This window comes from Choloepus didactylus, chromosome 18 (assembly GCF_015220235.1).
Source record: "Choloepus didactylus isolate mChoDid1 chromosome 18, mChoDid1.pri, whole genome shotgun sequence".
NCBI classification, from domain to species: Eukaryota; Metazoa; Chordata; class Mammalia; order Pilosa; family Megalonychidae; genus Choloepus; species Choloepus didactylus.
In genome coordinates, this window is record NC_051324.1 from 60,960,975 (window position 1) to 60,983,229 (window position 22,255).

Sequence of the window (22,255 nt, forward strand, 5' to 3'; positions counted from 1 at the left end):
AAAAATTTTTTTTTGATTTACTGTAATTAAAGGTGGTTTTGAACCTTCTGGCAAAGCAATTCTGGAAATATCTGTTCTTAAATGCTGTCGGCTGCTGTGTTCTAGCTTGGAAAATCATCTCACGTGAGGGATATACAGCTGTGTGCGCCGCTTTAGCCACTACAGGTGGCTTTTATTAATTTGACTCAAGCCAAGCTCCTCTGGCTGCAGACACCTGGGGCCAGGAGCTGGCTTGGCGAAGGACTCTTCTGTGTCCCTTTTTGCTTCTAGAAGCATTTCTTACCTTGCCTTTCTGATTCTCCTCTGTAGGCCTTTGCACACATTCCTCTCTGTCCATTTTCCCTCATTGACAGCATTCTCCATCATGCACTTATTCAATGTAACAGTATGTCCTGAGGGCGCTGTGCCAGGGAACTGTGTATAGGCTTTGGATAAAGGATTAAATGGGGAAAGGTCTAGCTGCTAGGATGATTCTGAAGAAAATACAGGCCTCTCTCTCAAAGAGTTTATAATCCAGGAAGGCAGGCAAGCCCAATTCACTTAACTGGCAGGGTAAATACTAGGAATATGAACAGAGCCTCAAGGCCACAAAAAGGAGGGAAACATGAATTTTACACTGAAGAATTGGAGAACATGTCACCTCGTGATGTCTGAGCTGGGCCTGCAGAAAAAATAGGACTTCTGCAGGTTCAGAAAAGGAGGCAGTTCCCATGCCTAACTCACTAAGCCTGTATTTGCTTGAGTGAAGGACAGCCCATGTATGAGAGATGAAAACTGGCTTGGTATCTTTGGGAAACAGTGTTCTCCAGTGGCAGGGCACCTGAGGCAGAGAGAGGTTAAGAGAGCCTGGCTTCCAGCAAAGGCAGGGAACACAGACGAGGCTATGGATTTGGGAGTAATTTCAGGAGTAGAATCCATGAGGCTTGGCTGGGTGTACAAGATGAGAGTCAAAGAAAATTCAGCGATTACTGGCTTGAGTGAATGCACAGATACAGAGCCATTGAAGTGAGGGGACAGAAAAGGAAGGATAGGCTAGGGGAAGAGATGCCTAGGTTGAGTTTGGACCTATGAATTGGGGATACTCTGGAGCATCCAGAGAGGGTGGTCTCTGCAGAAAGCAATTCAGTACACCAGATTTTACACCCGTGAAGAAAGCTGGGCCAGGAAGACAGGCTGGGAACGATAGTCACCAGGATCTGAAGCCCTGGAGATGAATGGAATTTCTTAGCAACTGTGGTGTGAGCTGGGAAGGCCAAGGATGGGAATCTTGGAAACACCAGCGTTTAAGGGGCAGACAATAGAAGGAAAAGCCGTGACAAAGGAACCATCAAGGGGAAGTTTGGAAAATTTTGAGAAGGAAATAGAGGCCCAAAGTATAAAATGCTACCAAGTTCTGCAGATAAGCCTACTAGGATTTAGTTGACAACTGTGAGGTCATTGGTGACCTTTAGGAGAGCAGTTTCAGGGGCATGGAAGACACTGCATGGGCTTGACAAATGAATGCAAAATAAATCAGTGGTGACAAGAGATACGGATAATTATTTCAAGACATTTGTCAGTCAATGGAAGATGAAAGAGGAAGTAGGAGATTCAGGAGAAGGGGCACCGACTGTCCTCATCCGACTGCTCTCTCCGCCTGCAGACCCTGCCCCTCCAGGCATCTCCCCTCAGCACCTCTAAAAGTATCACTTTCTTCCCCCAGAACCTTCCCTGGCCATCCTGAAGACAAGCAATGTGAACTTCAAGACGATCTTTCCTTCGTGACTTCCTCCAAGTTTTCACTGCATGATCTGCTTCGTTTTATGCAGCTGGAAGGAATCGTAAAGATCATCTAATGATCGGATGATTGTTGGTGGTTTGCAAAAACTTTAAGCAACAGAATCCTTTTTTTCTAACGAAGTTTTATGTTAGAACCTAAATGTATAGAACAGATAGCATTTTACTTTTATAAATTTAATAAATGCAAATTTTTAACAGCATCTTATAAAATCAATTCATTAGAGCCATTATGATCTTCTGAAGAACACAAACATTCGAAATTGGAATTTATGGAAGACAATCTGGTATCTGAATCAGACACTAATTTATTTTGTTTGGGTTGGACAATTGTGATTCATAAACAGTAGTGTACTTGCTTGTACTATTTTGTCTGAGCAGACGTGCACAGGACTGAATTTTATAGATTAATGCAGAACAAAAATATAATCCATGAAACACACAAAAGAAGATGAAACATATGCAGAGAAATGACTAAAGAAACTTTGTTTTGAGGTCTTCCTAAAAGAGAGTTTCAGAACAAGTTTAAACTTTTCAGGGGGTCTAGAGTACCAAAATGATAAATGCAACCTAAGTGCATGTTTTACATTCTAGTTCTTAAAAAGGTTATACCATTTAAAAAATTAAGTTGAAATCTGTTATCTGTGCAGCTCACGATAGACCTTTGGGAAACCCTTGATACATCCAGAAAACTGGGACCCAGAGAGGTTGAACTCAGTTTACACAGCCAAGGGGTTGTTGACAGCTCAGGTTCTAGAGGCAGAAAAGGAGATGGTGCGGATTCCCTTGCCCTGCCCCTTTCTAGCTGTGTGACCTTGGGTAAGATTCTGTCTTTCTGAACTTCTTCCTCTGTAAAATGGGAATAAAAATAGTAGCTACCAGGCAGGGTTGTTTTGAGGCTTAAGACAAAAAACCCATCAAACTCTTAGCCCGGTGCCCAGCATGGGCTAAATGCCATTATGATTACTATTATGAGTGTATTTTATACTGATTTTAAAAATCTTATACTGATTTTATACCAACTTTTAAAATATTTAAAATACGTATCTTGTATTTCCTTGTATTAATAGACTGCGACCAGTAGAGCTGGAAGAACCTTAGTGATGCCGAGGCTAGAACTCTTTCTGCAATCCCACCGGGCCGCCCCCCTCGGCCCCCACACAGAGAGGAGCTCAAAGGTCTCAGTGACTGAGAGGTGGACCTTGCAGAGGAAATTCAGATTACATAGAATACTCTGCTGATTGGCAACCTCATTCATTCTTTCCCCTACTCACAAATCTACATTATTTTTCCTGCTTTCCTTCCCTCCCTCCCCGCCTCCCTCCGGTCCCACCTTCTGGCACCTGCTGTGCACCAGGCCCTGGGGTAACTCACCTCTGCTCTCCCGGAGCGTTCAGCCAGTCATGGGAAGCAGACCCAGAATGAGAAATGACTAAAGTGAGGGGTGTGACAGAGCCTTTGCCAATTTGAGGCCAGAGGGGGCCCATTGGGCTAAGGCACTGAGCCAGACCTCAACATACTACCCAGGTTGCCACTTCTGGTATTGAGACTTCTTCTATTTGAAGTTTAGGGAGAGTAGAAGCTTCCCTCAAACAGATTTCACACTTCCTCCCTCAGAGGTAAATTTCACTTCCGTGAAAGCCACAGGTCCTTGGTTCTTTGTTTTTTCTGGAGTCCACATCTCTGCAGAGGGTTCGATGCCTGGATTTTGGGGGCTGGCTCGTGAGCCTCTTGGCTTCGTCACCTCTTCTAATGCCTGCTGGCAGCCCCTCATGCCTCGATGGCTTTCTCATTTGTCACAGGTTTGCAGGCTGCCTTTCGCTGATGTTCGGCAGGCCTTGGCTGTTTTGTTTCCCCTTTCTCAGTTTCCTCCCTATTAGATGGAGAGGACTACACATTGCACCTCTCTGCCTCTGGACATTTCTAGATAAACGGTATCCCTGTTTTATTAACATCATTAGTGCTTTGAAACATGTGCTTGTTTGCCCTAAGCCTCTGTTTGAGACACAGCATCAGTCTGCTTTTGATTGTACTAGCTTGGTGGGGGTGGGTGGAAAGGAGGTTAGCTGTTTAAGTTAGTGAGTTGGAAATATGGTTTTCAAGCTCTGCAAGCTCGGAGCCATGCACTTTCAGATTATGGCTGCCGATAAATCCCATCTTCCATTTCTCCTTGAGGACCAGGACTGCTTTGTGGGTGAAGAGAGAGGGAAGTCTAACCCCAAATCAGTGAGAATTTCCAAAAATTCTTGTCAGGAGCAAAGTCAAAAGGGCAGAAAGCATTGTTCCCCGGAATGACAATTACCTTAATTAATGTAATTGCCTTTTGTGGGGGTTAATTTATGTCCCGGTGGCTGCGACAGAAGGAGACTGTGAAGTGAAGGCTTGAGGTGACCATGTTGTTTTTCATTCCAGTTCTTAAAATACCCATCAGCAGTTTAATAGATATGTTCCACATCATGGGTTTATTAATACACTGTCTTCACTTGAAATCTTTCCTAAAACCTGGCAGGTATAAATTAGAAATGACTTTGTAAATAAAATATTTGCTTAAAATGAGACTAGTCACACTGGCAGGGAGAATATTGCAACAGGACAAGATTAAAACCTCTCTTTATCAAGACAGAAAATGATAGAGGCACACAGAGAGCCTTGAAATGTGGGGTTCCTAGGAGGGGGTAATAAGAACCAAGCCCCTTTGGGAGGCCCTACCACATGTTAGAATAAGAGAACGCGAGATGTCTCTTGGCTCCCCAATTACCTGGGTGGAGCCAAGTGAGGTTTGGAAAAGGGCCTGTGGTAGACAGGTAGGAAGCCGGTGGCCTCGGTTCTGCCGCCTGCTTGGGCAGTTGACCAGATGGCCCTAAGGACCCCCACCCTGCCCTGCCCTCATCTTTGGTTTTCTCATCTGTACAATGTGGCTACCTTCCAGTGCCATGACGAGCCATCGGAGTGTGAGACAAAAGGGAAAACACGAATGCTGATCCTGTCTCTACTTAAACTTTCCATATTTTTTACCTCTTAGCTATTTTGCATTGATTTTGTTTCTTAAACATATTGCTCTCGAATATTTTTTATCTCAACTCAGTTGCTAGACCTGGCTCTGCTACCTCCTTTGCCTCATGGGATATCATGGATATAAAAATACTGAGTAAAAGGACTGTGGAACCTCGGGGTTTTGATGGTCGTTAAATTGAAATTTGCCAAGCAAGGCATCAGAAGTCGTGGGTTCCTGAAGCTAATCATATCTGTTAGAGCACGCTGTGCCATTTTGCCATTGGAAGCTGCCGGATGGCCTTCAGCCCATAGCCACAACCAACCAGACTCTGGTCCTTTCTGGCAAGCAGTGGTTGACGGATTGGGGAGAAAAAGACACTTCACCTCACTGATTTGGTTGATTTGTTTATTTTTCGGCACCAGGCTCTGTTGTGCTTTGTCGTGTGTCGTTTTCTCTACAGCAGAAGCTGGAGCAGACTTGGGGACTTAGAGCTGTCAGCAGCTCCCCTGCATCCCTTTTGTCTGCCTATCAGTTCTGGGCCGGCACAAGTCCCCCCTGGAAGCATTAAAACTCCAGGAAGCCAAATGTATTCTGTTCCACGGACATTCCATTCAGAAGAGCTGTTCGGTGCCAGAAACATAGGCGTTCTGGTGGAAATGCAAACTACACGCCAGCCTGATTCTGCTAAAAGTAAAAATAATAATAAAACAATAAAATTGACCTCCAAAATTGCACTTGTGGGATGAGCTCATACCTTGGCCTTCTTACTCAAAAAACGTGACCCCCAACTCCTGAATTGTCCAGAACCTTCCTTTTCCTGTTCTCTTTTACCTGGAGAAGGTTTGGCCTGATCTTGGCATCTCTGGGCTGTAGGACGACAGAAAGCCACCGCGGCCTCCCCCGGGTCCCGCCTGCCTCCCACCCCTTCCCTGCAGCCTACACTTTGGCTTCCTGTGGGCTAAGATTCTTGGCATCACATTTTGTATCACCCTGTTCTCTTTGACCTTTTCGAATTTCACAACCATGTGTCAGATTTTTTTGCTCTGACACTGACTCAAAAGCAGGATGGGCCACTGCTCCCAGGCTCCTCTGTCACCCTCCAAGCCTAGCCCCAACCCCTGAGCTATCAGAGAAGAATCTCCAAGCCCCCCCACCCAGGCCACTACAAGATGCCTGCAGAGCCTGCCCCTTTCTTTTTAAATTATTATGGTCAGAAGTGAGCTGAAAGAATAAACAAATATGTCTTCTCTCATTTTACAGATTGGAACTTCAAGGGATAAATAAGCTGGCTGAGTAGTGGGCATTTACTCCAGAACACTGGTCAGCAAGCTTCATCTGTAAAACAGCCAGATGGTAAATCCTTAGGCTCTGCAGGCCGGATACTCTCTGTTGCAACTACTCAAGACTGCCGTAGTAGCATGAAAGCAGCCATAGAATGGACATGGCTGTGTTCCAAAAAAACTATATACATGGACACAGAAATGTGAATTTCATATAATTTTTATATGTCATGAAATATTATTCCTCTTTTGATTTTTTCCCAACCATTTAAAAAGGCAAAAACCATCCCTAGCTCATGGGCCATATAACAATAGGCAGCAGGCCTGGCCCGGACTGGCCCATAGTTTGTCAAGCCTGCTCTAGAAGAATGCACTTGAAATGGGCGACTGGCGTTCATGGCAAGGAGCACATGGCGTCTGTCTGCCAACTGTGTCTGACGTCCCATTTCGGGAGGGTGAGGTGAGTGCCGGCCGGGTGTGCGATGGCACGAGAGTGCAGTTGCAGCACTCTGTGTGCTCCTAAGTATCCAGATGCTACACGCTGCTTCCCCACGTTCTCAGCAACAGAACCCCAGCCTCTGACACAGAGCCCTGCGGCTCCGCTGCTCCAGGGCTGCGTGGGCACCTGGATGCTCAGCATGGTTGCTGGCGCTCTAGAAATAGCCCCTCCTCATGTTTAACATCCTTGCCTTGTTATCAGAGGGTTTCTAGTTTCTCCCAGAGAAAATCCCAGGTATCCAGAATGTCTAAGCCACGTTAACAGGTCCCCCTCTTCCCAACACCCCACACCTCACTGCTCAAGTCCTCAAGCTACCTGGGGATGGGCTTTCCTTTCTCCCATGGGGTTTTGGAGCTCTCCGGCTCTGGCCACGAATCCTAGCAAGTTCTAGGTAAGGCGCAAGGAAGAAGCATGTTTTCTGAGAACTTTTATTTTAAACCACGGTCAGCGTCTGTCCAGTTAAAAATGCTTCTTGGAGCTCCTGGAAGCCAAGGAAGAGATTCTGGGAAGAGTGCATCTTGTCACCAAGAAGAAAGGGGCTGGCTCTTTACACAGGGGAGCACCCAGAACTGGTCGGGGAGCACAGGGAGCCCCAAAGCGGTTCATAACGAGCAACTGGAGGCAATTTAGGAAAGATGACTGGCATGGTTGGAACAACTTTGAGCTGCAGGAAAAGGTCAAGCCCCTCCAGACCCCTGGCCACCTGCTGGCCCTGCCCCATCCCGACCGTGGGCAGGTCCGGACTCAGAGCCCCCTGCCCCGTTCCCTGAGGAAACTGGCATAGCCCAGAGAAGAGCTCAGGGAAGGGAAGCGGCTGAGGCTGGGGCTGGGGTGGGCAGCGCGGAGGGCACAGGGCAGATGCAAAGTTCTCCTCTCCAGAACTTTCCAGGCTGGGGGCTCAGCTTCTTGAGGGGAGACCCCGCAGGTGGCTGGGGCCCCAGAAGGGCTAGTGCTCCGGCTCGGCGTCCATGCAGGACTCCCAGGGGTTCTGGGGCATTCGGGGCAGGGAGAAGAGCAGGAGGGCGAGGCCGCCGAGGAAGAGGAGGACGAAGGCGGCACAGGCACAGGCGAAGGACCAGGAGTAATAGTAGTCGATCCAGACGGTTTCTTCACTGTCAATCATGCGCTTCACTGACTGCCGCATGACTTCCACTGCCACGAAGATGCAGAGACCTGAGGGCAGAGGTGGTGGCACTTGGGGGCCAAGGGCTCTGCTGCCACCCCTGTGCCCCCCACCCCTAGCCTCTGCGAGGAGCAGAAAGTGGTGCCCCTGCCCCAGGGTGGGGGTGGGCACCTGCCTCAAGATTGGGCTTCCAATGGGAACCCACAAAAGAGATGCATTTGCCTTCCCACTGCCACAAGTGACCCTCATTCTTTCCTCCTTTCTGCAAATGCTCCTGGGGATGTCAACCAGAGTCTTGAAGGTGACGTCTGGGAGAAATGGGCACACTTCCTATTGTTCTGAGCAAGAGGGAGCTGAAAGAATGAACAGGTAGCTTTTCCCTCACTTTATAGCTGGGAACATCGAAGTGTGGGTGAGCTGGCAGAGGAGCAGGCAGTTACTCCAGAACTGGCAAGCTTTTTCTGTAAAGCACCCAACAGTAAATACTAACGTTTTCTGGGTCTCTGTTGCAACTACTCAAGGCTGCCGGGGTAGCACGTGGGCGCCGCTGTGTTCCGATAAAACCTTATCCATCATGGACACAGAAATGTGAATCTCAGATAATTTTCATGTGCCATGACATATTTATCATTCTTTTTATTTTTCCCAACCTTAAAAAACGTGGAAAGCATTCTTAGCTCGCGGGGCCGTAGTTGGCCGACCCCGCTCTAGAAGAATGAGCTCCAAGCAGGACGCCTGGTGTCGCGGCAAGGAGCGTGGGGAGCCCGCCTGCCAACTCTCGGAGGGTCGGAGGCCTTGGCCAAGTTTACTCCTGGACGGAGCCTGGAGATTGCTCCATACCCGGATCCCGAGGAAGGGTGAGAATGGGGTGTCAGAATCCCTCCCCGCTTTGGCATTGCCCCCCAAACCCAGGCGCACAAGCGGGAGCCCCCATTCTACCTGCGAAGGCGTAGAACATGGACGCGGGCCTCAGCAGGTAGTCCCGCTTCTTCCGGAAGGACAGAAGGGTGCAGCAGGTGCCCATGATAACGAAGCCCAGGCTGAAGATGGCAATGGCCGCTGCCGAGATGCTGTACTCTAGGGGACACCAGGGCTGCTTCAGGACCTGCCCCTCCCCGGGGGGCCTTGGGCCTCCCCCCAGGTTAGCAACCAGAAGTGGGGGACATGGCCAATATTCCATCTTACACAGGAGAAAACTGAGGATCCAAGAGACGAAACCCCATCCTCAATTTCACCCAGCCTGGAACAGGTGGAGCTAGTGTTTAACAGGCACCTAAAATTCCATGGAGGGCGCGTGTCCTTTGGGTGCACTAAACTTGCAGGTAACTCCACCAGAGGCAGGGCTGTGGGCAGGAGGCGGGGACATGGGAGGGGCTGGAGACTTCTAGAACAGATGCCTTCCTCCCAGCGACAGGGCACAAGGAGGCACTTCGGCTCTGGGGTCTGCTCTGGGCCTCCGGAAAGACACCAGAGTGGGCTCGTTACCGAGCACAGCGCGTGTAAGGACTTGTCAGACTGTGTGTGTATTAGTGTGTGCGCTGGCATGTGTAGGATCTGTCAGTGTTTGTTCATGTATGTGCACGCACCGTGTGCAACTGTGCACATATGTAGGTAGAGGTCTGTGTTTGGGATTGGAGGTGGGGGGCATCTGAGCTCCATCGATTCCTAACAGCCCCCAGCACACGGTGCACTCCGGAACCTTCTCACGCACACACCCACACACACACGTCCCTGCTCTCCTGATTCGTGGGAAGCGATTTATGGGCAAGGGAGGAAATCCGGCTGTGCCCCACCGACTCTGACCCTCCCAGCCCAGAAAACCATCACATGATGTCAAGTTCATGTTCCATTTTCACAACCTGTCACAACAGCTTCCTCGGGCTCTGCTGGAAACATATCCCTGCCGCAGTTTAGGAGCCAACCAGGAAATGTCTCTTGCACAAACTCTTCTAAGACCTGATGAATGGAAGCTGCGGGCTGTGTGGAGATGGAGAGCGGAGGGGGCCCCAGGGCTGCTGCTCAAACGCATCGTGCCGGGACTGACTTGCATCAAGAACGGGGCAGTCCGGCTTTGGGGCCCAGTGATTCTCTGGCTCAGTAGCATGCGATGGAAACTTCTCCCACCCGGCCTCCTCTCCATCACGGGCTCACCTTTCTGTGTGGTGACTTCGAAGATCTCCGAGCTCTCACCTGGGTTAAAATGCCTGAAGTACGAACAGTTTTTCTCTGCAAAGGAGGGAGACAGTCTGTGAGGTGGAGAGAAAGGAGCCCAGAACCAGGATGGAAGCTTGGCCCGGAGAGGCGGGCACGACCAAGGGTGTCTGGCTGGCTCCCTTCTTCCCAGACACAGAAGCTGGGCTGAAACAGCTGCCTCTGACGCCGAGAACAAACTTTCAGTAGGAAGCTGGGGTTGCCCAGGATGGTGGAGGTTGTAGCTCCCTGAGAGATGTTGAGGAAGCCAAGGCTGAGTGGGGCACCAGGGCAGACGGCATTGGGGCAACTGAGGCTTAGGGCTCCAGTCATTTGTCATTAATCACAGGTATGTGGTCAACAAAGGGCCAGACTCTTGGCTGGGGTTGATCCCGCAATGTTTGGAGACATTTTTGGTTGCCACAGCTTGGGGGCAGGCAGGCCAGTGAGTGGCTCTCCATCCTGCCATGCACAGGGCAGCCCCCAGGACAAAGAATGATCGAGCCCAGAATGTCAATAGTGCGATGCCAAGAAGCCCTGGGTTAAACCCAAATCTCAGGTTGCATTTCTTATAGAATTCAGGCCCATTCCCTGATTCATCAGGTGCAACCTGGGAATCGGCAGTTTTCAAAGGCTTTTCAGGTGATTCTTAAGCTGCACCTGCTTGGGAATCCCTGCTCTAGGGCCCTTAAATAATGCCCTGCAAAGGGCTTTTTTGGGTGGGCCTCCTGGATTGGATTTGGGAGCAGGGTAGAGAGCCTCCATCCGAGAGCCAAATGTGAGCGTCTTGTAATTTCACCTAACCACCAATGCCTGTGGTCAGAGGGACACCCCAGACAAGCCAGATCATCCCCCAGCGAGCTGCTGTGCCCATCTGGCAAGACCATGAAAACCATAGAAGATCTGTGGCTGTGGGGCAGGGAGTGAGGGCAGGGGAAAGGCTCTCAAAATCAGGAATTTCATGCTGATTTGAAATAAAATTTCTGGCACCATCTCTTCCATTTTTCTCCTTCTCTAAAAACAAGGCATAATATAAAATCAAAGTATAGACTTACTGCTTACTGAATAGGGTTTTCTATTCTTTATTCCTAATTTAGGAAGTGGATGGATCAATTATTTTAGATTATTTTATTTTTCTTTCTTAAAAAAACTAAATTAGGTTGCTTTTTATTTGTGTGAGGCCCTTCCTTGATTTCTCTTTCCTGCAGATCAGTGACCCTCAATAGAAGAAATATCTCTACCCCTAGTTCAGATGGTTTCTGCTCTGTTAGTTCATTTCTCCCCCTGCAGGCAACATTTAAATGATCACAAGGAGGGTGGTGCCTAGTTTCTTCTGGAATCCCACTTGGGATGCTGCCCAAGTCCTGCCTGCATCTGAAGGCCAATTGAGCAGCGACCTCCTACCCTCGCCAACCGCCACCAAGTCAGGGTTGCTACCTCTGCCGGGGTTGAAGAAGGAAACGACTCCTGAGACTGGCCTGGCTGAGCAGCAGTCAGCGTTCTGCGAGGCAGTCAGCCCTCTCTTGGAGCTTCTATATTTAAATAGCTTCCTTTTGAACCGAATTACCTGGAGTGTCTGACTGCAGCCGTGATGTCAGAATTGACGCTGCTCTTTTCTCGCTCCCAGCATCCGGTGCTATTTTAGAGCATAAAGCAAACCTCTCATGTTTGGTAGGTTATCAGGTATAGAGCCATGCTTCACAGTGCCTCGTGTTATGTCGTAAGTCTCCATGCGTCTCCCTCTGGACAAAGGGACACTTTTGTTTCAGTCTTCAAGGGCCAATGTCGGTTGTCATTGAAAACCCTCTGAAAAGAATCGACTGGATTCAAGTGTCTTTCACTGTCAGCTGCCCTCCGACTTCTCAGGACCTGAGTTAAAAGGCCCTGGAGCGGAGGCTGCGAGCCGGAGACCCCCAAGAGCGCAGCCCCCACGGCCCCTCGGCCGCTCCGGGTGCGGGGCTGCGCGTGCGCAGTGGTGTTGGGGTGGTGCCCCGCCCCCACCCCAGCCCCCAGCAGGTAAGCACCTGGACCCCTCTTGGAAAAACCGCTCCTGATGCCACATACTTTGATAAAAATCATCTTAGGTCAGACACACAGGGGCAGGCTAAGTCTGAGGAAGCCAGCCTGTGGGGCCATGGAGGCGGTTTTCCCTTCAGCGGTGTGCTCACTCAGCAGGTGGGATTCCCACTGGGGACGTCTGGAAGCCTTGGCTGAGCTCAGGGCTTGAGGGCCAGTGGCCAATCGTGTCTTCTCGCTTGGACTTAGCGCTCAGAGAAGGCCAGTGTCTACCCCAAGCCTGGGGCAGCCATCTCCCCCGGGGTCACTTGGCTGCCCATTGGAGACCACAAGCCCCTACGTACTCCCCAATGGACTGGGCAGGGATGTGGCGCATCGGGCCTAGGCCTCAGGCTGGACACACCCAGCACCAAGAAGATCCTCATTCAGGACAATTGAGCAAAGCAACTGCCAGTGTCACCCAAGTAGAGGGCAGGGCTCTGTTCAGGTGGGCAGACCCTGCAGTGGGCCCTTTCTGTCCCACCTCTGCTCCTTTGTCCAGGTGGTATCTGGGAGCAAGAAGGGAAACTACAAAGAAAGAACATCCCAAGTAGGTCCCGTGTGGGCCACTGAATCTTGGGTGGAGGGCTCGGTGCAGACCTTGTGCATCGAGCCTTCTTGCTCTGCTCCTGTCCCTCCAGGCCCTCCCTGCCCTGGCCCCATCACACTCACACACGGTTCAGAGCTTGCAGCTTTGCCTCGGTGGGCTCCATCCCTTGCACCGGGCAGAAGCAGCAGGTGATTTGGTCCAAGTCCGTGGAGACAACAGTGCTATGGTGATGATCTGGGGTGATGGTTAGGAACTCCAAGGTTCCTCCAGTCTCAGGCCACATTTATCTCTGCAAATGGCTCATGGTGATTTTAATGTTCTTCTTTCTATTTTTCTGTATTTCAGAAATATCTCCATGAACGCTCATAAGACTCAGAGTCTAAAATTTTTAAGTGAGTTATTCCTTAAAAATACAATGAACTCAGCTGTTGGGCTTGACTAGAGGTTGAAGAGTATTCTGGCTAACCAAATATTCTGGTTAATGGAGTTACTGTCTACATGGAACCATAACTACTGTGCCAGTTTCAAAGAGCTAGAACACATTTAGCTCCAAGCTGGATGTGAGTTAATATGGATGAGTCTTTAGTGGTTGGAATGGCCCATAGTATTATGGAGCATCTCAGGGTTATCACTAAGAACGTGTCAAGGTACCACATGCCAGCTGATGGAGATTTTAATATATTAAAAAAGAATTTGTTGATTTGCACAAAACCAAGGATTCTGGTACTTTAGGGTGGGAGGAAACATTTTGCCCACTTCTTACTAGCATTGATGTCAGTGTTGTCTTCATCCTTGTTGTAAAGGAAGCTCCTGATGTGTCTCCCCCACTCCTGTGATTGACGACTATAAAATGGGATGGGGAAGTCACCAAACTCCCCCAGAGCTTCAGTGCACTGCCACTGTACATGGGGGAAGTCTAGGTATGGTGGGGGACTCCAGCATGGGCTTGTGTGGGTAAGGAAGGGAGCCCCTGAAGTTCTTGGGGTCAGTAGCATGTTACTGTCTCATACAGCCCCAGTCCCTACACCAAGCTTGGAGAGGAGGTGGGGCCACTAAGGAGATGGGACACTGGGGTAAGCTGCTGCTGCCTCGCCCTAAGGAGGCAGAGCCCGAAAGGAGTGATACTTCACCCAGCCCAAGGGCAGAGGATGACCCCTCTGGGATTCCCCTGGGATTTCAGACAACTGGGGAAGCCCCTACTCTCATTCCAGAGGCATTGGAATTGAACTCAGATGTTGGCCTTGTACATGATGTAACTTCTAAGGCTCTTTGGGGCTGTGGAAAAAACAGATTAGGCAACTTTTGGTCTCAGAGTCCCCAGCATTCTATGGCTGAATGAGACCTCGAGAAGTGTCCTCCATCACACCACCTTGGGCCAGCTTCCCCCAAACCTTGCCATGTCAAAAGCCAGACTGCGTGCTCACTGAGGTTGGTAGCTGTTAGGAGCTTGATTGTGGGCACAGTAAAGCGTGTGCCCACACGCTTTGGGAAACGAGAGAGCAAAGAGGCTATGGAATTTAGACGTAGGTGTTGGATCTCTACTTCTTTCACCTTAGGAAGACCATTCTGAGCCTCAGTTTCCCCTTCTGTGGAATGAGAACAGAACCTACTGACCAGGTTGTTGTAGAGTAGTATAATACAGCAACTGAGAAGGTGAATTTTAGGGGCAGATGCCTGGGTACAATCCTAGCTGCTCTGCTCATTTACTAGGTGACCCTGGTCACGTTACTCAACATCTCTTGTCGCTCAGTTTTCATATCTGTAAAATGGGATGATGATAATTGCATGGATATCGTGGAGAGTTTTGTGGGGATTAAATGAGTTAATATACATATCTCAGCCCATTGCCTTCTGGTCTCTGTGGTTTCTGATGAGAAATCAGCTGTTAATGTTATTGAGGACCTCTCTATGCTTCTGTCTTGCTGTTTTCTAGATTCTCTTTCAGAAGTTTGATTATGATGTGTCTAGATGTGGATATCTTTGAGTTTATCCTACTTGGAGTTCATTGAGCTACTTGGGATGTGTAGATTAATGTTTTTCACAAATCAAGGGAGTTTTCAGCCATTATTTATTCAAATATCCTTTCTGCCCTTTTCTCTGTTTCCTCTCTTTCTGGGGCTCCCATTATTCATTTGTTAGTGTACTTGATAGTGCCCCACAGGTCTTTGAGGCTCTGTTCATTTTTTCTTCATTGCTGCTTTTCTTCTTTCTCAATTTACCCATCTGCAAATTTGCTGATTCTTTCTTCTGCCTGCTCATATTTGCTATTGAGCCCCTTGTAGTGAATTTTTCATTTCAGTTATTATACATTTAAATGCCAATACTTTTACTTGGTCCTTTAAAAAATAATTTCTCTTTATTAATTTTCTTTCTTTGATGAAACATCATTCTTATATTTTAGTTCTTTAGACATAGTTTCCTTTACTTCTCTCAATATATTTTAAATAGCTTAAAGTCTTTGATAAGTCCAATATCTGGTTTTCCTCAGGCACATTTTCTATTGATTGCTTTTTTCCGTGTATATGGGTCATACTTTCTTGTTTGTTTGCATGCCTCATAATTTTTTGTTGATTACTAGTTGTTTTGAATATTATAATGTGGCAACTCTGGAATCAGATTCTCCCCCATTCTCAGGATTTTTTTTATTGTTGATAATTGTCGTTGCTGTTTGTTTAATAACTTTTCAGAACTAATTCTGTAAAACCTGTATTCTTTATTGTGTGATCTCTGCTTGGTTAACTTAGTGGTCAGCTAACAGAGATTAAGATAAGAGATTTTCTTAAATGCTTGGAACCAAGATATCTCCCAGTCTTTGGTGAGGTGCTCTGTCTGCATGTTGGGGGCACACCCTCAACACTGAGCCAGGCACTTCACTTCTCTGCTTTTGACTTTACTTTCTGCTTCTGCAGAGCCTCAAAGTCAGCTAGAGGTAGGAGCTCAGGGCCTTCTCTGGTCTTCCTGAGTGTGCACACTGCCCTTCAAAGATGCATGGCCTTCTAGATTTCCAGAAATATGTTGGAGCTTTTCGAAGCTTCTCAAAAGCTTTCCCTTTTAAGCTTTTTGGTAAGTCTATTGTTTGTCCCAACTGCTATCTACTGCCTCAGGCAGCTGGGATGTTAAACAATTGTCTCTGATTGTTTTCAACAAATGTCCTTGGGGAAAAGACTGTTCACATTGGGTGAACACAGAACCTGGTCAAATAAAGACAGCTTGCAAGTGGGATCTCCCAGGGAACCACCAGATGGGTCAAAGAAAGACAATTCCCTGGGAATGGGGGCTCTGCAGGAGTCCCAACTGCCTTCTGCTCCCTGCAATGGCTGCTGGGCTGCTGATTTTCACTGAGATTGCAGGAGATTCATTTTCAAGGCTATTGTGGAGCTGGGGAGGGGTAAGTAGGATTAGGAAAGTTAAAATGCCACAAAGCTTGCTCTTTTTTATCAAGTCAGCCATTTTTCTTGAATAAATACTCCCCAGATTGCTGCAAAACTTGGGTTAATTTCCAAAATTCTGAAAAAGTTTACTCTGACCATTTTTGCCAGTGTTCTCATTGCTTTTCTGGAAGAAAGGAGTTTTGGAGGCCCTTACTCTGCCATTTTTGTCTGTGATCACCCAAAGTTAACATATGTTAAACACTTAGAACCATGCTCAACACATAGCACTGCCTTGATGTCTGCTGTTATTGTTATAGTTGTTGCTGCTGTTAAGAATAAATGAGAGAGCATGGATGAGCCCTTTTCCTCCCTCCGGGAAAGAATGCTCCCAGGGAGCATGGGAAGGGAGGATGAGAAAGGAAAAAGATGTCTGCTTGCAGAGCAGTAGATACACACTTCAGAAGCTTCTTAGGGGGGATGGTGGTGCTTGTTGTCACCGGCATGGGAGTTTTGGTTTGCGGCTAGATGGGGGTGAGAAGGCATCTGATGGACCCAGCTCAGGCATCAGGCATCCATTGGGAGTGAGCAAGGCAGGGGTTTCCTGCTCCCCTGCAGAGGCCGGGTCACCTCCTGCCAGCCTGTCCCTTCCTGAGTGGACTGTGCTCACCACCACCAACCCCTGCCCCCATTCATCTGCTTGGTGCACTCGCCAGCCTCTAAAAGGCGGGTCCTCTAAGGTCGGTGGACAGGATCATGAAGGTGCATCTCCGTGCATGGTTCCTGAAGCAGCTGCCCTGCCCTGCCCTGCCCAGGGGCATTGTCTGGATGACACATCTGTTTACGGCATGTGCTCAGCAGTGGCAAGGGGTGTGGGCTTCAGGATTATGTGATACCCTTCAAACACATGCCCATGCCTGTCAAGGCCATCAGCCCCAAGACTCTGTTTTTCCAAGACAGCTGAGTATTTATGAGTCTTCCAGGCATCCACTGGGAGTGGGCAAGGCAGGGGTTTCCTGGAGCAAGCCGGGGGAGGGGGGGGCAGGGAGAGAAAGGAGAGCAGTGGAGGAAGGGGCTTGGGCTTCTGTGCCCACACAGCACACAGACTGCAAGATTTTGGGGGACTCAGCACTGACTTCCTAATAGGGCAAATTTCAAGGAACACCCAGTCAGATAACACAGGAAATAATTTTGAAAATCAGGTGGGATGCTCCACACCCTGGCCGACTGTCACCCTGCAGGGATGTTTGTAGGGATGGGAAAGGACATTCGGTTGCTGAACCCAACAAGAAGGAGGCGGAAACCACGAGGGAACCCCTCCTGCCCCCAGCCCAAATTTATTCAGGAGTCCATGAACACTGCGTGGCCAGACACGGCCCGTGCAGGGCTCCTTCCTCTAACATATGCGCCCTTTACTGTGAATACGAGCCTTCCACATTTGCAGAATCAAGACCAGTCACTCCAATACCAGGCATTCTTGACAAAGAACTCACCTTCAATGTATGGTTCAGCCACTTGTTGGAAAGTGAGTGAACACACTGAAATTACAACCCATGGAAATGCTTTCTAACGCTAAAGGAGTCTGAGCTAAGGGAGGCTGTACAGAAGGACTGAAGGCTCTGGGGCAAAGGCAGGTGGCTCGTCTATGACCAGGGACAGCTTCAGGGGTGTGAGACCCGGGAAGTTCCTCCAGGCCGAGGCTCAGAAAGGCCCCGCACTTGGTTTAATGCTCTGCTGGCGCCATCTTGAAATTCTTAATCATTTTGGAACAAGGAGCCCTGCAGTTTCATTTTGCACGGGGCCCGGAATTCTGCAGCCGGTCCTGTGTCCACCCCTGCCTGGAGGCTGGGGATGGACCCACCAGCCCCTCAGCCCCTTCAAGCCTGCGGACACCCAGCCACCCACCCTGCCTCTGTGGCAAGAGAGGGGGACCAGCGGGCCCACCCAGACAGGCAACCGCTGCTGGGACCAGAAGCACCCCACCGGTGGGACCCACCATTTCCCTGCTAGGCTGTCTGTCCTGTCTGTCCAGCCCTATTCTCTGGGTGAAAAGCCCCACACCTCAGCAAGACAGAAATAGTTAGAGACAAATGCCCTTATTTCCCAACCCAGTTCTGGCTGTTGGCAGGGACACATGTAATTCAGATCCTCTTCCCTGAGCAAGAAGGGTTGGCTGTCTGCTCTGCTCCGAGGCTGAGAAACCTGCTCTTTTTTTCCAGGGGGACGGGGGAGGGCAGCAGGGGACGGGGTGAACAGGGCAGGTACGTTACCCCCGGGCAGGGTGATGGGTCCGCAGCTCTTGTCCTCGCTGCTGTGCACGGCGATGCGCTTGATGCAGATCCTCCAGAGGCCGAAGTGGGCCGCCTCGCAGGTGGTGTGGTGGTGCTCCACCCGGGGGCTCAGCACGGCCCAGTGGTCGGTCACCACAGCCGCCAGGGCCAGCACGATGCCCACCAGGATGAAGAAGAGGGTCACACGGACCTTCAGTGCCTTGGTCTGGGACATGGTGGTCGTGGAGGAGTGGGGTGCTCTGGGCACGACCAGGGTGGCTGTGGCTCCCCAGCGCAGGTGGCCGCCAGGCAGGGGTGGCGGAGCTAAGTTTAGTGTGCCCGGCTGAGCCAGAGGGGGCTGGCTTTGGGGCCGCAGGAGCGCTGGATGGGCCTGGCAGCTGCTTGGACATGTCAGGGGCCTGAGGGAGACTTCTATTAATGCCCCTCTCCAGGCCCGGCACCCAGGACGGTGTCAGCTCGGATTTCAGGGCAAGGAGAGAAGGCTCTGGAACCTGAGTTGGGGAGGGGGCTGGTGTGTGGGGATCTGTCTGCTCAGGGCTGGGGGAGAAAGGGACCCAGCTGGGTGAGGGGCACACAGCCTTCGTCTCACCCTGGGTCCTCGTCCTGCAGGCCTGGGGGACATCCTGGGGATCCCCTGCCCGGGGCCCAAGGAGCTCAGCTCCCAGGCCAACGTGTCTCCCACATTGCAGGACAGTCCCAGGCGAGCCCTCTGCTGGGTGTTCCCCGGCACTGACCCCAGAAGTGGGTGCATTTGCAAGGACTGTCAGGAGGCTACTAGCTGTGCAGTTACACCAGGGACCATGTCCAAGGGTCCTGCCACCCCCAGCCCGCCACCCCACCCCCAGCTGGTACCAGAGGCTCCACCTCCTCCACCCGCTGGCTTCTGCCACCTCTGGTTTCTCAGCTCACCAGGTGGCTCTTCTAGGGTGTGTCTGAGGGGCAGAGTTGGGGCCATAAATAGACCCCTGATTGGGCGGGATCCTAAGCTTCCAAATTTTGGCCTCAGGCTGACTGTTTGTGGAAAGACTCCGCCCATGTGGAGAGAAAGACAGAGGCATCTGGCCTTGGAAACACGGCATGCCAGTAATGAAGATAACAGTAATCCTAGCTCCACGTTAGTGAGTGCTTACTATTAACGGGGCACTCTGCCGTATGCCTCACATGTCACCACAGTCAACCGTCACACTAATCCACGAGGTGGGGACAACCCTGACTCCGACTTTATAGATAAGGACACTGGGCTCAGAGACATGAAGTAATTTATCCAAGGTCACACAGCTGGTAAATGGTGAAGCCAGGTTGAAGGACCCGGAGCCCACACTCTTAACCAATGATTTGAGATAGGAGGAAACTTCAAGATCTGTTGTGACTGAAAAAGAATCTGCAGCCCAGAGGGAGGCTGTGACAAGCCAAGTCCATCGGTCAACAAGCCCCAGAGCTGAGCTGACGTCTTGGTCTCCCACCACAGGCTCGAGTTATTTCGGTTGCATCTGAAACCCTATGCTAAAACCAGCCCGGTGGGCGTCCGCTCTCTCCCCCTGTCTAGTATAATCGCCTGAGAGCTTCTCTCTCCACCTTCCTCAGCTCTGCTCTCCTCCCCTCCTCACCTCACCCACCTCTGTGTTCCCAGTGGGGGTTAATCCATCACGATGAACTGACTTCTTGAAGGCTGTCACCGCCCCTGCTGCAGTGTGGGGACATGGCCCACAGCCTCTGAGCTCATTCACGTCGCCCTCCTGGGCCCAGACTCAGGGTTCTCAGGGGGTGCTGGAGAGCCCACGGCAGACACGCCATGTGCTAGGTGCACCAGCCAAGCCAGGGCAGGGAAGACCGAAGGAGTCCCAGAGTTTTAAGACAGGATATCTAGAAAGCAGCTATTTTAATTTCTGCATGCAAGTAACTGTGGTGTCATTTGAAGAAATAAAAATGTAATTTGAATTCCCTAGTGAGGTGGGCATGGGCCCTCTAAGCTCTCCAGGCCTGGGAGCCTCCGGAGGTCTTGGAGGTGCCTTAGGTGGGGCCTGGCATGGAGCACCCTCAGGGGTGGCCACGAGACACTGCCTTGGCGAGGGCAGCAAGTGAGCAAATCCCCTCCCCAGGGGCCAGTTTGCGCTGCATGCAAACCCTTTCGTCCTCCAAGTCGGTGAGCAAAAACATTAAAGATGGACGGCCTCGTCTTCAGGAATTCATCTTTGTAAATCTCACCAGACAGCTGGCAGCTTTAGAGGCTGTGGGCAAGTCTACTTTCCATTCCCCGTTTACGAACAGCTCCCGTCTGCTCACAGAGCCAGCCCGGGCCGTCTGCTCAGCTCCCCCAGGGCCCTGCCCGGCCGCAGAGGGGCTCGCTGGCCACTGGCATTTGCTGGGAGCCGGGGCTGGGGGTGTCCACCTCCTCCCCACGCATCTTCCCGTTCCCATTCCAGGGCTGCAGGAAGGAGGATGTTGTAGAGCGGCCGTGGGAGCCAGGGGCGACTCACCTGCTGGTGCTGGAGCCAGCCAGTCCCAGGATCGAATCCCCACTCTGCCGGTTTCCAGCCGTGGGGCTTCGAGCAAGTCAAAACCTCTCTAAACGACCCTATCCTCGTTGTAAAATGGGGGCGAGGGGGCTTGGCTTGGGGGCCAGTGGAAGCATGAGCAACCGAGCACTTAGTCCTTGGTAGGCAATCGATGCGAGGATGGCTGCTCTCACTGTTTATTTATGGACCACATTTGGGTCATTTTCCCCTAATGGACTCCGAGCTTCTGGAGGAGAGGGATCGTGAGGTGCACACAACCCGGCCCAGATCTGACTTCAGGATGGGATCTTCATAAATGTCTGTTGAATGATGGACAGACGGACTGATCAGATGGACAGGTAGACTAAAAGAAAGAAGCAAACAGAGGCACAAATACTTTACTCCTCCACATGACTGAAAAGATATTTCTACATGGTTTTAAGACCAGAGGGACAGAAGAAGTGGCAGCTGGGGCAGACCTGGGACCATTTGGAACAGTGGGCGAATTGGCCTCGAGGTGCAGAAGGCTATATCAGGAGGACCCAAGCGTCCTCTGGGATGTCAAGGTCATGTCAAGGTCAAATGAAAGCGACCTCCTGAGTTTGAACTTTTTCTACAGATAATTTTCAAAGTGGATATGCTGCACGATTGTTTGGGAGATATCTATATTCTGCGCATCCAAAATGAGCCCGTGTTCACTGTCCTGCATGAGTGCTTCCCTTTCCAGGAGGACCAGGTCGGCACCAGAGGCTGGAGAGCGTCGCCTGGAGGCAGACTTCAGTCGGAGCCAGGCCGGGCACAGCTGGGTGAGAGCCAAAGAAATAGCCTTTGGTAATGTGCTGATCTAATTTTGAGCTTAGGTTTAAATAGGCTGAGGAAGGGCTTTGGGTGTTTTCATCTTCAAATACTATATATATAAAAAAAAAAGTGAGTTCCACCCTACTTTGTCCCCACCTCCCTACCGGCTTCATCTCTTGCCCCCACATTCCGTCTTGGTCCCCCGTTGCCATCTGACTGTCGGCCCCCACGTCCATCCTGTGAGCTCGCGACATGCCTCTGCCGGAGGTCCCAGAACTGCGTGTCACCTGTCCGCTTCCCCCTGCAGGGCCTTCCCCGAGCTTCCCGGGGGGGCAGGCAGGTGTCTGCAGAACAGCCAGGAAGCAAAAGCGCGTTTAATGTGGTTCAGCTGCGTAAGAAAAGCTCCGCAATCAAATGCCCACGTTGCCTGTGTTGTGGGAAGTTGGTGGGGTGGGGACGGGGGTCCTTTCCAGCTCTGTACCCAAATACTGATGCTCATTAGCACCCTGGCACTTTCTTTATCCTCTTCACATGCCCGAACGCTCTCTGGGTCAGCGCTGCCCCTCTCTCCACTTCCACTTTCCCCAAAAGCTTTTCTCCATCACCCCAACTGCAGGGGGCAGCTCCCAAGGCCTGTTGCTCTGGGGAAACGCGCTCGCTGCCCTTGAGGGATTCCTAAGCCTTTTGGGCAGTTGAGGCCTTCCCAGGAGGGGGCTGGGGGGCTTCCTGGGACAGAACTCCTCCTGGGGGAGGGCAGGGGAGCAAGCCTGGGGGGCAGCTGCCCCCCTGCACGCAGGGCCCCTCAGGAGGCCCATGATCCAGCAGCGTCACTGAG

At 50.7% G+C, this 22,255-nt stretch overlaps 1 protein-coding gene across 1 annotated transcript; it reads right to left on the reverse strand.

Moving 5' to 3' along the window:
• Positions 1 to 7,080: 7,080 nt before the first annotated feature.
• CACNG1 (calcium voltage-gated channel auxiliary subunit gamma 1) lies at positions 7,081 to 18,341 on the reverse strand. Its single transcript, XM_037810304.1, has 4 exons — positions 18,107 to 18,341; positions 9,825 to 9,899; positions 8,613 to 8,750; positions 7,081 to 7,723 (listed from the first exon to the last, which is right to left on the reverse strand). The coding sequence occupies exons 1-4, from the start codon at positions 18,339 to 18,341 to the stop codon at positions 7,497 to 7,499; spliced, it is 675 nt and encodes a 224-aa protein (XP_037666232.1). The 3' UTR covers positions 7,081 to 7,496.
• Positions 18,342 to 22,255: the final 3,914 nt, after the last annotated feature.

Coding starts and splice junctions, on each gene's coding strand:
- CACNG1 (XM_037810304.1), bottom strand. CDS start 18,341: ATGTCCCAGACCAAGGCACTGAAGGTCCGTGTGACCCTCTTCTTCATC. Junction 9,900..18,106: donor ACCCATCACCCTGCCCGGGG/GTAACGTACCTG, acceptor CCTCCTTTGCAG/AGAAAAACTGTTCGTACTTC. Junction 7,724..8,612: donor CATGTTCTACGCCTTCGCAG/GTAGAATGGGGG, acceptor CTCTGCCCTCAG/GTCTCTGCATCTTCGTGGCA.